General features: G+C 40.1%; 1 protein-coding gene across 1 annotated transcript in view; it reads left to right on the top strand.

Annotated features, from left to right (window-relative positions):
- The window catches only part of LOC126378011 (kin of IRRE-like protein 1), a 445,390-nt gene extending 428,696 nt beyond the window's left edge, over positions 1 to 16,694 (top strand). The window contains exons 9-10 of the mRNA XM_050026033.1: positions 1,231 to 1,306; positions 16,571 to 16,694. Coding sequence (XP_049881990.1) covers positions 1,231 to 1,306; positions 16,571 to 16,694 — 200 coding nt within the window. The remainder of the gene's footprint in view (positions 1 to 1,230; positions 1,307 to 16,570) is intronic.
- Positions 16,695 to 17,353: the final 659 nt, after the last annotated feature.

Here is a 17,353-nt window from a genome sequence, read left to right as displayed (position 1 = left end):
GTTTTTTAAATTTTTTATTTCATTTTTTTATTATGTAAATAAAATTAGACAAATTATAATCGTCTCAATAGACTCTGCCACCCCGGCATAGTTTAAGCGCGTAGTTTTATGCCCAACATTAAGCCCGCATCACACTCTTGGGCACGCTTCTACTTAATTCCTACAATTCCGGGCTGCATTGCCCCTCAGGGATCCGGGATGATTCGGGAACGTACGTAATGAAAATACGGATGGAATTTCGGTTAGGTACTTGGTTTTTTTGTAGGTGTGTCATTGGGCGCCTGAAAAAGAAATCATACATACATAATGTAAAGTTATTATTATTATTATATACAGATCTTAGAATTGATGATTTCGTGATGTGCTCGATCATTTTATGAAATGGCCATATTTTATGGTATAGAATATTACTCCTAACAGCCGTTGGCAATCATGTCGTAAAAATAGTAACGTTATCCACCGGTAGTGGCGAATTTGATTGATATTATAATTGATAAATCAATGTAATTTCGTTTCATACACGCACGCCGGTTCAGAGTAGATCTGATCCTTTTCTAAGGACATCTCCAATTTGCTCAATGTACGTCCTTCTAGGTCTTCCTCTGCCAGCCTTACCACCAACCTTCGCTTTATATACTGCTTTCGCAATCCTATTATCCTTCCGCTGTACGTGTCCAAACCAACTTAACATTCCCTTCTCAATCTTAGTCACTATATCGTCTTTTAAACCACATCTTTCTCCTATCACACTGTTTCATACATACATCTTTGCCAGTATAATATTTTATTTTAAAACATTTAAAATTATAACACAAACACTAGTCAGTCTAAAATACCGCCCCCTCTCGTACCCGGTTCAAAGGTGCCCATTATACTGGCCGCGTTACATCTTTTGTATATATTTACCACCGGGGTAAGCAGAGACTATGAATTTCCATTCGCTGACTCATTATTTTTTTCATTTGTTCGTTAACACGTTGACAGTCCCCATACAAAATGTTTTGACCTCCTTGTAAGTCCCGCATATTAACTTAACTTTTGCTAAGTTACCCGGGACCCAACTGGAGCACCCGCCCTTAGTGCATACCTGGAGGTTTCTTAGTGACCCATATATGGGTCACGGACGTATAGAGCTAGTCCGTCATGACCAGTATATGGATCACTGGACTGTCAACGTGTTAATCATATAATTATGTTAAATTTACATTTATATGTTTTTCTTTGTTTCAGTATCGAAAGAGGAAGTTAAAGAAGTTGAGAGTGCTAATGGAAACCCGAAAGGAACAAGATATACAACTATATCCAGGTAAGTTTATATCTATTATAATTACGGCCTCTGTGATTCAGTAGTTGAGCGTCAGACTCACGATCCAGCGGTCCCGGGTTCGGTTCCGGTTGGGGAATAACACTACAATTACTTTGTCATCTTTATCTTGTTTAGAACATAACAGGCTAGTCATTTGATTGTGCGAAAGTAAGATGATCCGTGCTTCGGATGACACGTTAAGCCGTCGGTCCTGGTTTTTACTTACTGATGCAAGTAAGTAGTCGACTATCAAATATCGATTATCATGCAAGGAGATCTCTCCTTATCACAGGAAAGTGAAAAACCTTCGTGTGATCGGCTATTTATTAAAAAAATACTTTTGTATGCAGTACTAGTATGATTGAGCCGTCAAAGGCCCCTGACATGGCTCATGTAATGATTAGTACTCACTTACATCAGTAAAAATTAACCAGGATTCAGAATTTCACACCTATTTCCCACCGGGGTAAGCAGAGATTATCGTGGGAGGGGTCTTTTAATATTTGACCCAAAATGGGTAACCACATTAACAAAAAAACGTCGAAGTAGTTATTGAGCCTCCAAAGCCCCCCTCTGACATGACTCATGTAATGACTACTTACATTAGTAAGTAGTAACCGGGACCAACAGTTTAACGTGCCTTCCAAAGCACGCATCATCTTACTTTCGGACAATCAGGTGATCAGCCTATAATGTCCTAACCAAACTAGGGATCACGAAGTGATTTTTGTGATGTCCCCACCGTGATTCGAACTCGTGGCCTCCGGATCGCTCAACGCTCAACCACTGGACCACAGAGGCCGACTGTTTGTTTATAGGATGTCAATGCAGCATCATGAAACTTTTCAATCAATCAATCAATCAATAATACTTCTTCTTTCTCTTTTTTTCTTTTCTTTTTCTTTTTCTAATCGTATTGTTATGTAGCTTGCTCCCATGACATGCCTTGTGTATTTAATTCCCAAGTCAACCGAAAGTCGCCAAGTCTATCTGGGCCGCCATGCGTTTTTCAATAAATTTTGTCGAAATCGATAACTTTGTTTTTCCCCTAACATGCGTGGCACGTGATTTCGTTCGTATTTTGACAGAACGACGTGACTTAGTTCATTTATTAGCGTCGATCGACAAAACCACATAATTATATCGTCAGAAACAAAACAGTGACAAAATTTTAACTTTGCGCATGGTAGCTCTACAGGTCAGAGCTCGCCCGGACGGGTTATTTCGAAAAGATTGCATCTAATTTTAAACCGCTTCATCAGCAAACCTTTGCCAACAACACAGTATCCTTTTAAATGTAGCAAAAACCCTTTTCAATTTGCCCAAATGCCACAAGGCCAAATGTTCGGTTTCATTATTTATAACAGTGTTAATTTTATAACTTAAAATTACATACATAAACAGCCTATACATGTCCTACTTCTGGGCACAGTCCTACCCTCTATCAACCGGGTATGGAGCATACTCCACCACGCTGCTCCACTGCGAGTTGGTGGAAGTCTTTGGGCTAGTAGCCTTGGAACGGCTTCGGCTTTCCGAAGCACGGAATCATCTTACCTTTTCGGACAATCAGGTGATTCAAGCCTGCAATGTCTCTACCAACCAAAAGTCTCACAAAGTGATTTCGACGTCCCCATCGGGAATCGAAACTGGACCTCCAGATTGTGAGCCCAACGCTCAACCACTAGACCACGGAGGCCGATACTACGACTGCGGAGCTTTCTGTTAGACCAACGTGATAGGTGGTGTCTGCGTGCGTGTGTGGGAGGCCAATAATACTGTGTTATACTCGTACGCAGCTGTATATATTTCTATATTTTTATTCCACGCACAGAAACCATCTAAGAATAAAGTCATATTCTGGCAATAATATAAATCTCCTTAATAGATAAGACAGCTTCAAGTAAATGTCTAGTAATTTCTCTCTGGATGCGCAGATTATTACGTCAATGATGTAGGCAATAAAATACCAGCATTTATAAGATTATAGTGGTAGAGAAATGTATGCTTTTTTTAGATTAATATATACAAAAACAAAAGAAGAGCCGTGGTAGCCCAGTTGGTAGAGCGCTTGCCTCTCTTTTTGAGGTCGCAGGTTCGAATCCAGCACAGACTTTTTATCATAGGAATATTCTCCGCACTAACAATAATAATAAAAAAAAATGTTTATTTCTCCACTTAAAACACAAAACAAAACAAAAAATTTTTTTTTTCTTAGTTGGCTAACATTGTGATACAAGTGTATTTTAAGGGAGCTGGTGCTTGTAAAAGGATTTCCCTTGTAGTACAGGTCACCAGGCCCCAACCCTTGGTAATTATTTAATATATTCTAATGTGTTACTAAGTAGCTACAAATATTAGAGAAATGTACATACATACATACATAAACTCATGCCCGTAATCCCAAATGGGGTGGGCAGAGCCACAAGTAATCAAAGACAACTTGCAGCCACTGTTGATACGAAGTCCTAAGATGGATATGATGAACCTTATGGTGATAAGGGATCAGCCTATCGCCCATAACATTAGTCCATCATGTTAGAGGACGCAATCCCTCTGTCGGTTTTTACGACATGCCCGGGAAGACAAGCAGCTGAACGTGTTCTATGTGTGTATTAGAGAAATGTATAATTATATAATCCAAAAAATATATAAAAAAAAAACAGAAATAAAGGAAGAAATTAAATAAGGGAAAAACTGACAGGAACCTTCGAGATACGCAAGTGTGTGTGTGTGTGTGTGTGTGTGTGTGTGTGTGTGTGTGTGTGTGTGTGTTCTTCTGGGCTATTATTGCTGGTACCCAACAGATAGCCGTCACCCGCCATCCACTTCTAGAACAGGCAAAGACAAGTTAATGGAAAATTAACTAATGCAAGGGATGAAACAACGCTTCGGTGGTATCATAATTGTAACTTTGCGAAGCGGTGTGACAAACAAGAATACAATTCCTGTTTGTCATACTGGTGTGACAACCTGGTGTGACCACGAGTCCGGAGGGGCCTAAACCTTGTTTTCAAATTCATGTCTGGATCATAAACGATTGACGTTATCGTGTGACGTCTGACGCCCAAACGATTGAAAACTACAATAAGACTGAGAAGAGGTGAGGTAAAGTTAGCTCAGCCGCTGGTGGGGAGCGGGGAGTTGCCGTTCTATACGTAGTATTAAACGTTGTGCTGTAATTTAGACTTAGGCGATTCTCACACTGCCCCGCATGATGCAGCGTAGCGCGTGGATGCGTGTTCTTCCGTTGCTTGCATCTCCGTTTGTATAGAAAACACGCACAGTCTAACACAGAAAATGCATCCACGCGCGTTCATGCTGATACATTTTCTGTGTTAGACTGTGCGTGTTTTCTATACAAACGGAGATACAAGAATCGGAAGAACACGCATCCACGCGCTACGCCGCGTCATGCGGGGCAATGTGAGAATCGCCTAAGTGGTCGTAAGCCGTTAAGGAGGGAAGAGAAGAGCGCGCAAACTGTCTGTCTCTCTCCGTTCTTACCACCACCACGTAAGAGCGAGCAAGACACAGAGAGAAAGTATAAGTTTAAGTTTTGCACGAAATATCCTTTTATTAGTAATTTTTTTTCAACTTGCTTTTCTTTGTCTATTACATAACATCAACTTAAATTCACGCGAGAGTATGTCTATCGCAAGGTAAACCATCACTTTTTGTCTAATCGTACATACATACATGAACAGCCTATATAAGTCCCACTGATGGGCATAGGCCTTCCTTCAATCAACCGGAGGGGGTATGGAGCATACTCCACTACGCTGCTCCCCTGCGGGTTGGTGGACATGTTTTTACGGCTTAACGTGCCCTCCGAAGCACGGAATTATCTTATTTTTCAGACAATCAGTTCTATAAGTTTACCTATTCCCCTTTTATAATTTCCACTCCGCCATCCACATTCGGAATTCCCGGGATGAGTTCCGCAATCGCGTCCCTGACTCCCGTACCCCGGAACGAACTGTCAACAGAACTAAATAAATAAATCTGCTGTCAGTTGTTGTCACATCCATTCCCAACTTCCAAACTTGTGTCGTCATATGTTTATTGCAAAGATCTAAAGTATTACTGGAAGAGGCACTTCACAGAAAAAAATAAAAAATCCTTTATTATTTTTTATTTTATAAAAAATTACATTTTCCATTTTCTCTAGACCTATGCCTACCCTCATCGAGACAAGATTTCTAAGCATGTACCACCTGGCTACCCCATTGCGAGTTGGTAAACTTTCACCCAAAACCGCGACAATTTAAATAATTTCGTTTTTTTATTTGACACGACCGGGAATTGAACCAATGTCCTTTTGATCAGTAGCAACGATGTCTAGGTGTCAGTTTAAAACACATTTGACACATCTAGAAGTTTGATTTCCTTGTCGTGCCGTCAACTTATGACATTTTACAAAAAGTAATTTATGTTTTGTATGAACGCTCTAATGTAACATGCGAACTCGGGAAGTCCCGTGATGCCTTATAATACATTAACTTCTCATGGGACTTCGTTAAACGATATATTATGACTGAAAAGTTTGTTTAATAAAGTGTCGCCTTTATATAATATTGAAAATTATGTCAATTGTGTTCGTGTAACATATATACATACATAAACTCACGCCTATTTCCCACCGGGGTAAGCAGAGACTATAGAATTCTCTTGCTTCCTCCACATTCATCAATCGCTTCATACACGCACGCCGGTTCAGATTAGATCGTATTAAACCTTTTCTAAGGACTTCTCCAATTTGGTCAATGTAAGTCCTTCTCGGTCTTCCTCTGCCAGCCCTACCATCAAATTTCGCTTTATGTACCGCTTTAGTGTTTGTTAGTGTGACAGGTTCGTGTTTATGCTGAAATTCGGATATTGGTATATTGCATCTCAAATAGGCACCTGAAAATGCGGCGAAATGTTTCCAGTAAAGGATGGTACGGCAGTGTTTGCTTCGCGCTCGACTTGGCCAATGGAACTATAGTATCAGCTCAGTTCGGCGCACGCGTGTCTTACGTCGTTGTTTCACTGGTTCGAATCCCAGCTTGGGCTCTAAACCACTTGAATCGACTTTATTTTTTTCCTTGAGACCGACCCCGCCGGCGTGGTCGACGATCAGTCAACGCTTACCGCTGTCGACCCACTAGAGTCGATTAGATCCTTTAAATATCCCCGCAAACGACGCCCTGACCCGAAGTCCGCCTCCAACTAGGTCCGACAACAGGCCTGAGGGTTCAAGCCTATTGTCTTCAATTTCGTACCAGGTTAGAGCCCTTAGCGCTCCCGTTTGTCAGTAGCACCATCAGTGATAAATCAACAATAAGTCACGTTAAAAAAAGTTATTCTATCGTGTGGGTTGTGAGGTGATGGCTTATGTAACGACTACTCACTTACATCAGTAACTAAGGTAACCGGGACCAACGGCTTAACGTGCCTTCCGAAGCACGGATCCTCTTACTTTCGAACAATCAGGTGATCGGCATGTAATGTCCTAAACAAACTGGGTATCACAAAGTGATTTTTGTGATATTTCCCCACCGGGTTTCGAATCTGGGACCTCCGGATGGTGAGCCCGAAGCTCAACGACTGGACTGAGGAGGTAGTTTAAACAGAGTTATCAGCTTGGGCGTAGGACTATAGTATAAACGTAGTACGAACTCCTACTTCCAGAACAAAATGTGTCACAGACAGTTATCAGAACACTACCATGGCGCACAACTTTTGTTTCTACACATGCAACTAACTAAAACTCGCGGCTTCGTTCGCGCAGAATGACAGATAAGACCTACACGAGAACCAAGCGCGGATTTTGCGATTAAATACAGTGTTACATACATACATACATAAACTCACGCCCGTAATCCCAAATGGGGTGGGCAGAGCCACAAGTAATCAAAGACAACTTGCAGCCACAGTTGATACGAAGTCCTAAGATGGATATGATGAACCTTATGGTGATAAGGGATCAGCCAATACAATACAGTGTACACACAATACAGCAATACAGTGTTAGTGACACCATAATTCATAATCATTTATTCGCAATAAAAATGGTATTATAGTTTGCAGATGGTCAGCATTTAACATTTGGTCTACATTTTTAGTTATTTAAATCATAACATGCAAATAGTAAAATAAAATAAAATTGATAATTTAAATGTCAATCATTAGGTACATTAATTGTGAAATAATAATAAAATGATTTACAATGTCATTATCCAAATTACACATCACAAAAAAAAACAAACAATACACAAAAAAGAGAAAAAAGAACACTCAGGGGGATGATTCTGAGTTAATATCAAATGAAATTTTCAGTCACAAATTCATGTTTTGTTAAATTATTTTCAATTCTATACTTTTGCGATGGAAAATTCCACTTGATATTAACTAGGAATAATGGTCTGAATCACCTCCTCAGCATTCGTTACGATGTCATTTACATCTTAGATAAGTAAGTACATACAGGTAGCCATACAAGTACGAAGTTTTAGTGACATAACAAATACTGACGGGGATGATTCAGACCGTGATTCTGTGTTGATATTACGCGGAATATCCTGTCATTCAGGAATAAATTAATTTTAAGTTCCACACTTGCGCTACGGATAATTCCACTTAAAATCAACTCAGAATCATATTCTGAATCACCCCTTAAAGTTTTCGATACGATGTCACTAAGACCCTGTATATTGTTGTTAGGAAATAATACACATCGTTACATAAGCTACTGTATTAAATACAAAAGTAAGCTTTGTATCATACGTGATTAGGCCGATCGATCCTTTTCTACCTGAACACAATGTATGAAATAGGAATATCGCGTGGTTGAAGTTTTAGTGGTAATAAATTGCAATGCGTTCAGTGGTAAGCCGAGACGGGCGCGCGATTACAACTCGTACCTAATAGAGATTACACCTCGACCGTGCCACGACGCTGCCTCGATGTCTCCGCGACGCCGCTTCGACTACGCCGCGACACCGCTTCAACCGCGCCGCGACGTCGCTTCGACTCCGCCGCGCGCCGCACCCGTTCCTCGAATTCGCCGCGACGCCGCTTCGACTACGCCGCGACGCCTCTTTGACTACGCCGTGACGTCGCTTCGACTCCGCCGCGCGCCGCACCCGTTCCTCGAATTCGCCGCGACGCCGCTTCGACTACGCCGCGACGCCTCTTTGACTACGCCGCGACGTCGCCTCGACTCCGCCGCGCGCCGCACCCGTTCCTTGAATTCGCCGCGACGCCACGTGTACAGCGCTGCGACGCCGCCTTAACCGCGCCGCGACGTCGCCTCCACTCCGCTGTCCCTGCTCCTCGACACCGCCGCGACGCCGCTCTCACACATTAATTGTGCGTCTCAAGTCAACAGACATGTTGTTATGTACTTGTGTTACATTCCCGCTAATTAGAGCGACCTCTCATTGATATCGCTTTTGGGTTTAAAACGTACAAGCCAATTAATTCGGTGCCTCGTTAAAACAACATTAAACATACGAAATTCCAGCCCGATTTTAAACTGCGTTATCGACTTTCCGCCGTGTCGCGGCAAATTAAATATGAATTTCATATTTTTAGGCTCCATGCCTTCATGTTCATGAATTTTCCGATGTTTAATTTAATTCTGTGGTCGGCTCGCGTGTATGGAAAGGTAAGCATAGATTACAAAGGTTTTCCCGCAATAGGGCTATTTTTACTTTGAATATTGATAATTCACTACTTCTCCCATGTAGGTTATAAGACTAATGATCGACCTGATCAACTTTGGTGTCAGGGTCATAGATTCTAGCCGGGTCTGCATGACAACCGCTACACCACAGGTTGCATACATAAATTCACGATGGGGCTTTTATAGCAATACATTGCTATAAGATTAAAAGAAAAAAAAAATACTCATTTCAATATAAATATACTTCCTCTGTAGTCCAGTGCTTGATCAAAAATCACTTTGAAATCCCTAGTTTGGTAAGGACATTACAGGGTGATCACCCGATGGTTCGATAGTAAGATGATCCGTGCTTAAAATGGCACGTTACGCCGTTGGTGCCGGCGCTACTTACAGATATAAATAGTCCTTATACGAGTATAAGGACTATTCCCCTCCGGTTAATTGAGGGGAGGCCTGTGCCCAACAGTGGGACGTATATAGGCTATTTATGTATACGAGTATGACCCGTGTCAGGGGCAAAGGCCCCTGCCCAAAACCCTAGTGTCAAAGGGAGTCGCCAAAGGGCGACTCAATAATAACCCTGACACTAGGGTTTTGGTAGGTTTGTGATCCGCCTCACAAACCACGCGATAGAAAAATAATATAAATGCATTATTTTCCAATTATATTCAAGTAATTTTAGTAGATAAAATATAAATTTAATTGTTATTTGATAGAATACTAATTGGATTCCGCGATGTGGCAACAATTAAAACAAATAATAGAGAATCTCAATAACAATTTAATTGAAAATATATATTCCGATGTTTGATTAAGTGCAACATTTGAACCAAACAATTATGATATCTAATTGGATTTTCAGTTGTATATTTAAATAATAATAGGTTATATATTAATCCTGATATATTTATGCTACGAGTATAATTATAATGAATGCCTTTAATTAATCAGCAGTTATAATAATATGTAAACAAATGCTTCTAACAAAATTGTTGTCTCAGACCACTTAGGATTCTCATCATCGACAATCAATTTTAAATCTTGTAACGAAATAACATTGACCTGTGCCCCTGTATCACACTTATATGTTACTTTTTTATTTTCAGTCCTTAAAGTTGTTAACCATTCATTTAGACATGGATTTTTTTTTACATTGAATAGAATGACATATTTTAACTAGTCACAAATCATGAACTGAGTTGTCTACATCACATTTTGTTTCCTCAATAAAGTCTATTTTCTTATTCTTACAACCTTGAGCAAAATGATTAATTTTGTGACAATTTGAACAAGTCTTCCCAAAAGCTGGACATTGTCTCGGTCCATGCTCTCTGTTACATTTTTTACAATGATAAAACAGACTACTGTAAGTAGATTGCTTGTTGGAACTCGGCACTTTGCTATAATTATTGTTATACTTAGCTTCAAATTGTTTGTTCCGGATAGCATCAATCTTTAAGGAATTTTCACTCTTCTGAATGATGTTAGCATGTTCTTGTGACAATTCAGCTGCTCTGCACTGGTCCACTGCTATGTCAAGTGTTAATTTGTTATTCTCCAGAAGTTTTCGTTGTAGTTGTTTATCTCGAATACCCATAACAATTCTGTCTCTTAGCATTCGGTTTTCCATTTCCTTGAAGTTACAATTTTTTACCAGTTTTCTTATTTCTGAATAGAAGGTATCAAATGTTTCTCCATCTTCTTGATTTCTGTTGTTGAAATTGTATGTGTTTATGAGCTCATTCTGTTTTGGTTCAAAATATTCATCAAATATTGTCAGTAGTTCTTCATATTTGGGAGTTTCATCGTTTTTTTTTAAAATGTTGTAATAAATGTTTTGTCCTTCCAATCCCATGCAGTTTAACAAAATGGCAGACTTCCTTGTCTCACTCACTCTTTCTAAACCGGCAGCTAGTAAAAATACACGAAACTGTTGTTTAAAACTCGTCCATTTCATTAGCATATCACCCACCAAATCAAATTGAAGGGGTAACGGCATCTTAAATTCAATTGGGCTAGTCATTTCTTGACTTGATTTTTCCGAGAATTCTTCACAAGGTTGTTTTAAGTCCGTCATAGGTTATACAATTTTCTGATTCAGGTTCTTGTATACGACTGCGCCATGTAGTATATTCTGTTTTGTTGTTAATATTAATTAAACACGGATATGTTAGAAGCACTTGTTTATTTTATAAAATGAACAATCTTTATTACAATGCGTACGTTACGTACAATGGCCAATTTCCCGCTAAATCATAAAGCTTTGTCTTACAGTCTTTTTAGAGGCGTCCGTAGTCTATACCCACGCATTATAGGTTAACCATTTTTATATCTTTTTATATTATTCAATGACAACTGTCAACATGGCTGTCTGTACCATTCGCGTTTCGGTTTTCCTATACGTTGCGTTTGGTTACACTACAGTACAAAGGCTATGTGCAAACGGTGACTCGCTGATGAATAATAGAAAATAATATGTACTTTCTTCTTTCTTGTGACTTGTGAGTGAATGAACTACATTCTCTTCTCAATCTTACTCACTATATCGTATTTTACACCACATCTCTCTCTTATCACACTGTTTCTCACTCTGTCACTCGATTTAACACCGCAGATGCTACACCACAACCTCATTTCTACGGCATTAATCCTACTTTCATGCTTCTAAAAAACTATTAAAGTAAGATTATACAAAGTTTCCTTTATATCTAGTCTTCTTCTATTGTGTGGGTTGTGAGGTGGATTACCAACCCCATCAACCCTAGTATCAGGGTTAATATTGACACGCCAAAGGCCCGATGGGTCGTGTAACGAATACATTCTTACATCGGGAAGTGTAACCGGTACCAACGGCATAAAATGCCCTCTGAAGCACGAATCATCTTACTTTCAGACAATCAGGTGATAAACCTGTAATAGACTAAAAAAACTTGGTATTACAAAGTGTTTTTTGTAACATGTCCCCACCGGGATTCGAACCCGCGATGTTACCCGAACAGATCGCACTACTACTACATATTAAAACTCAAACTGTCCCTTTACTCCCCCTCATCATCTTGATGGTGTAGCATTCTCCAATCTTGTCTATCAAGGGCCAATTCTTTCACCTCCTTATAAAACACAACGTTCACCTTCTGTTTAATCTGTTCCATGTAACCTCTTCTTGGTCTTCCCCTTCCTGTTTTTCTTTGTAGCTTCCCTCCTATGTTTTTAATAAATTCGTCATGTCTTATTAAGAGTCCGATCATCTTGCTTTTCTGTCCTCAATAACTCTCGATATTTGCCTCTTTTCCGTTACTCTTACTAGCACTTCTTCATGAGTAACCCTTTCAATCCAGCTTATTCTTTTCATCATCCAACACCACATCTCAAAAGCCTCGAGTCTCTCCCTGTCTTTCTGTATCAGTGTCCATGTTTCGCATCCATAGAGCGCTATACTCCATACGAAAGATTTGATGCATCGTTTTCTGTCCACCCCCTCATAGAAAAGAGAGAAATCCCCACGATAATAACTCCCATTCGCCCCTCAAACCGCAATGCAAACACACAATTAAAACACCAGGACAACAGAAAGTCGTAGCGAAATAAATTGTGCATTAATGTAGAATTATCCGGATTATACCGGATAAAAGGGCGACGTACGAATGACACCCGGATTCTCCGGGTTTTAAACCAGGGGTGTTTTTGGCTACAGTTTTGGTGGGAACCAGTAATTTGATTATTCAATTATTACATTGATGAGGCTTAAGCGCATTTCTGGCGCGCTGAATTCGCGCGACTAATTTGATGGCAAGGTTTTGACGTGACTTTTTGTATATTTGGCATTAACAACTTGGCCGGACAAATCATGAGCGCTAAGGGGTCTCACCAAGAAATAAGTAAATCTTAGAATTATTTCATTAAATTAGTATTGGGTAAAATGCCCGTCCGAACTGCGTAATCCGTTCAACTTTTTGGCACTACCAATGGGCTGGTACAACCCTGAACTGAACTGATGGGCACGGAGCCAAGAATTGCGTCGCCAAAATAAAAAAAATCAACTTTAATCAGTCTGACGGAACGGAAGTACGTATTTCATAGTCGAACCGGAAGTTACGTGTAGCAATGTGTACATTGCACGGGCTGTTGGCGACAAAGGGAATTGACGTTTTTGATTACAGAGGTGTAAATACATACGCACAAAAACTCACGGCTAAAAGCATGAAACCTGTTGGTTGGACAGGAAGAATTGAATATTAACTATACATAGAATCACGCCTGTGTCCCCTAAGGGGTAGGCAGAGGCGTAAACTTGTTTTTTTTTAATTAAGTCTAGGGCCCTGTGCCGAGGTTTTTCTTGAAGCTTCTTTTCCCGGCTATACAGGTTGTGAGAATCTGCAGTAGTTTTACGCGGATGCGACGTTCTTTATGTAAAAATGACGATTCAAAGTGTAACTATGTTACCTATTGAATAAAGATATTTTTTAAATTTGAGTTTTGATGGTAAGTAATTACCATCGCCTAAAGACACTCGTAGCATTCGAAGGATCACACATACGTATCGTGCCTGTATTTTTTTTTTTCCATCATATTTACAAAAACACAAATCCCTTTGTCACCCTAGCGTGCGGTTGCGTACGGTAACCACGAATTTGGACAGACAACAACATCGTTACTTTGTTACAACTAAGAAAAAAAAGATACACACTGTAACAATACTAAAATATCAGATATAAAAAAAAATACTGGTTGGAATGATTATATAGTGGTGGTGGACGTCCTCAATAAATGTACCTCAGTCATCATAAGACATGGCTCATCGTCATCAATTTAAAAGCCACGCTCTTGTCGGTGTAGCATTTTCCATTCCAGTCTATCAAAGGCCAATCCTTTGACTTCCCTATAAGACACGACGTTAACCTTTTCGTTAATCTGTTCCATGTAGGCGTGAGCTACGACGCTGATATTCTGCGTGCCCAGCCGAAATAGCTACAAACATCTTTTCATATCTTTTGATTCTTTGTAGCTCTGGACACCCCGTTCGGAAACACGGGCGTGACATTACGTATGCACTCCTAATAGTCAGAACGGAATGCCAAGTAGCATTGGTCATTACAAAACTTTTGAGTTCCTACCCTTTTTCAATGTTATCGACGGTACCCTAAAAATTAACATCCCTTCTCTTTGTGCATACCAAAGAGAATATTTCATGAATTTACGGATGTTTTCGTACGAATATGAATTCGGATACCATCGTCCGAAGTATTAAACTTTACTTGCATAATGTAAACTCACTCCTGTGTTTCTTTTTGGGGTAGTCAGTCCGTAAGGTAAACATTCAACCAAATTATATTGTATAGTTAATCGCATTAATCGCATGAGGAGCTCGGTGGCGCAGCGGTAAACGCGCTCGGTCTGCGATTGTTGAAGTTAAGCAACTTTCGCAAAGGCCGGTCATAGGGTGGGTGACCACAAAAAAAGTTTTCATCTCGAGCTCCTCCGTGCTTCGGAAGGCACGTTAAGCCATTGGTCCCGGCTGCAATAGCAGTCGTTAATAACCATCAATCCGCATGAGGCCCGCGTGATGGTTTAAGGCCCGATCTCCCCATCCATCCATAGGTAAGGCCCGTGCCCCCAGCAGTGGGGACGTTAATGGGCTGATGATGAGTTAATCGCATTACATAAGACTCACGCCTGTATGGTAGGCAGCCTGCGTGTGGTAGGTATCGTCACTTCTGTTTAAATACCATGTAATACGTGCCTGTTTCCATTAACCGGGCACATATCATGGAAACCCGGCGTGGTATCAATTATCTTTAATCCAAACTCATTTCATTCCAAAATCATCGCAAACATATCCACAAAATATTGCTAAAAATATATCCGGTCCAAATTCATGGTTACCGTACGCAACCGCACGCTAGGGTGACAACACTAATTGCTTTAATTCGCAGACAGCTCTCAGCTGAGTCACAAATTAGTTTATTAAGTTGAAGAGCTGTTACATGCTCTACATGCTGCTGGTGTCAAAATTGCATACGAAGAGAGGAGCATATTGAATTTACATTCGAAGGCATCAAGATATATGTAAAGCGTTCGATTGCATAGATCACGGGACTTTGTTTTTAAATTAGGACTTTTGGTATTAAGAGACTATATGTTTTTAATCTTTATTCTTATTTGAAGTAATAAAATTCAAAAGAGAGAAATAAGCAACTGAAGTTAATTATGCTCGCTTATGGAAACGTGTATTCCACAAGGTTCGATTTTGGGTCCTTTTTTTTCGCGAAATTATGTTATTCATTAGACAATACACAAAAATCGAATAAAATAAAATGTATCTGAGAGTCTACTTGTAACTGAGCTACCAGTCAGTAACTCAACCTGCAGCCTCTTCTGATACGTGCATACGTACATAAATTCACACCTATTTCCCACCGGGGTAAGCAGAGATATTCGGGGAAGGGGTCTTCTAATATCCAACCCAAAATGGGTAGCCGCATATGCACACAAATTGTCTTCTTCTATCATGTAGGTTGTGAGGTGGATTATCAAACTCATCAACCCTGGAGTCGAAGTTGTTATAGAGCATGTTATCATGTAATGACTACTTACATTAGTAAGTAGTAACCGGGACCAACGGCTTAACGTGCCTTCGGAAACACGGATCATCTTACTTTCAGAAAATCAAGGTCAACCCTTTAATGTCCTAGTCCTAACCAAACTAAGCATCAAAAAGTGTTTTTTGTGATATGTCTCCACCGGGTTTTATCCCGGAACCCCCTCCATCGTGAGCGCAACCCTCAACTGCTGAATCACGGAGATCTGTTGTGGTCTATGATTATATTCTTGATCTCTGCTACCTTATCTGCTCTCTCCACGTTAAGCCAACACTCGTAATTGAAGTGTTTTACTCAACTGCTCTAATTCGCAGCTAGTTCTCAAACGATTCACAAATGAGTTTGATAAGTTGAAGAGTAGTTCCATGCAGTAGTTCCTGCCACTGACAAAATTATTTGCAAGAGTAGAGTTGGAAGAAATACGTGGGTGAATCTCAAAATTTCAAGTGAAAAATTGGGTTCCGTCATGAAAAAGATCTAAAAGGATCCTCGGTTTCCGACATGAAAAAGGAAATTTTCAATTCCCAATTTCCCCAATTTTTCACGAAATTTAATTATATGACATTCGCCACCAAACTTGACACATTTTGATATTCACCCACGTACATACACAAAATCACGCCTATCTCCCGTTGGGGTAGGCAGAGACAGCTGAATTACACTTACTCTGCTTGGAACACCACTTACCACTTTTGTTTCTTCAGCTCTCATCAACCTCTTTTATAAATCAAAAAAAAATATAAAAGAAATAAAAACATAATTTATATAGACGGCTTCCGTGGTCTAGTGGTTGAGCGTTGGGCTCACGATCAGGAGGTCCCAGGTTCATAATTAATAAAGGTAGTTCTTCTTCGTAAACAGCAATTCACACTTAGTGTGAGATAGTTTTCAGTACTTGTACGGCAAAGTTGTTCATAATATGGCAATCAATTATCGGTAATTAAGCTTGCATTGTGTTATGTATAAATTATAAAAAACCTTATATGTTGTCCCCAGGGTCCACTTCAAAGCCGCTGCTGAGGACGACTACGCAGACTTCACTTGTGAAGCGAGACACGAGGCGTTGTCTCGAGACCACCCTATGAGGAGCATTGTGCAGCTTAGTGTCCTATGTGAGTAAAATTTGTGATTATGCACATACATACATAAACTTGCACTAACGTCCTCCGTGGTCCAGTGGTTGAGCGTTGGGCTTACGAGCCGGAGGTCCCGGGTTCTATTCCGGTGGGGACAAATTATCATAAAAATTACTTTGTGGTCACTAGTTTGGTTACTGCCTGATCACTATATTGTCCGAAAGTAAGATGATATGTGATTCGGAAGATACGTTAAGCCGTTGGTCCCGGTTACTACTATGTAAGTAAGTAGTCGTTACGTGAGCCATGTCAGGGGCCTTTGGCGGCTCAATAGTAACCCGTGACACCAGGGTTGATGAGGTTGGTACTCCACCTCACAATCCACACGATAGAAAAAGACTGAAACTATGGAATCCCATTTAGTTTTTCTTGCAAATATTTATCTTGCTTCCTCCACATACATCAATACACGCATGCCGATTTAAAGTAGATCGTACTATACTTTTTCTAAATGCAGTTCCAATTTGGTCAATCTTTCTAGGTCTTCTTCAGCCAGTATTTTACCACCACTGCCCTATTTGTCCCTAAAAAGTAGCATGGAGAATGCTACACCGACATGAGCGTGGCTCTTAAATTAATGATGATGAGCAAGATGGACATAGAAACACCTAATAGACTCAGGATTCAGGCATCAACTACGACC

This window comes from Pectinophora gossypiella, chromosome 25 (assembly GCF_024362695.1).
Source record: "Pectinophora gossypiella chromosome 25, ilPecGoss1.1, whole genome shotgun sequence".
Taxonomy (NCBI): Eukaryota; Metazoa; Arthropoda; class Insecta; order Lepidoptera; family Gelechiidae; genus Pectinophora; species Pectinophora gossypiella.
Note: the sequence above shows the minus strand (reverse complement) of the source record. Positions and strands in the feature narration are given on the sequence as shown.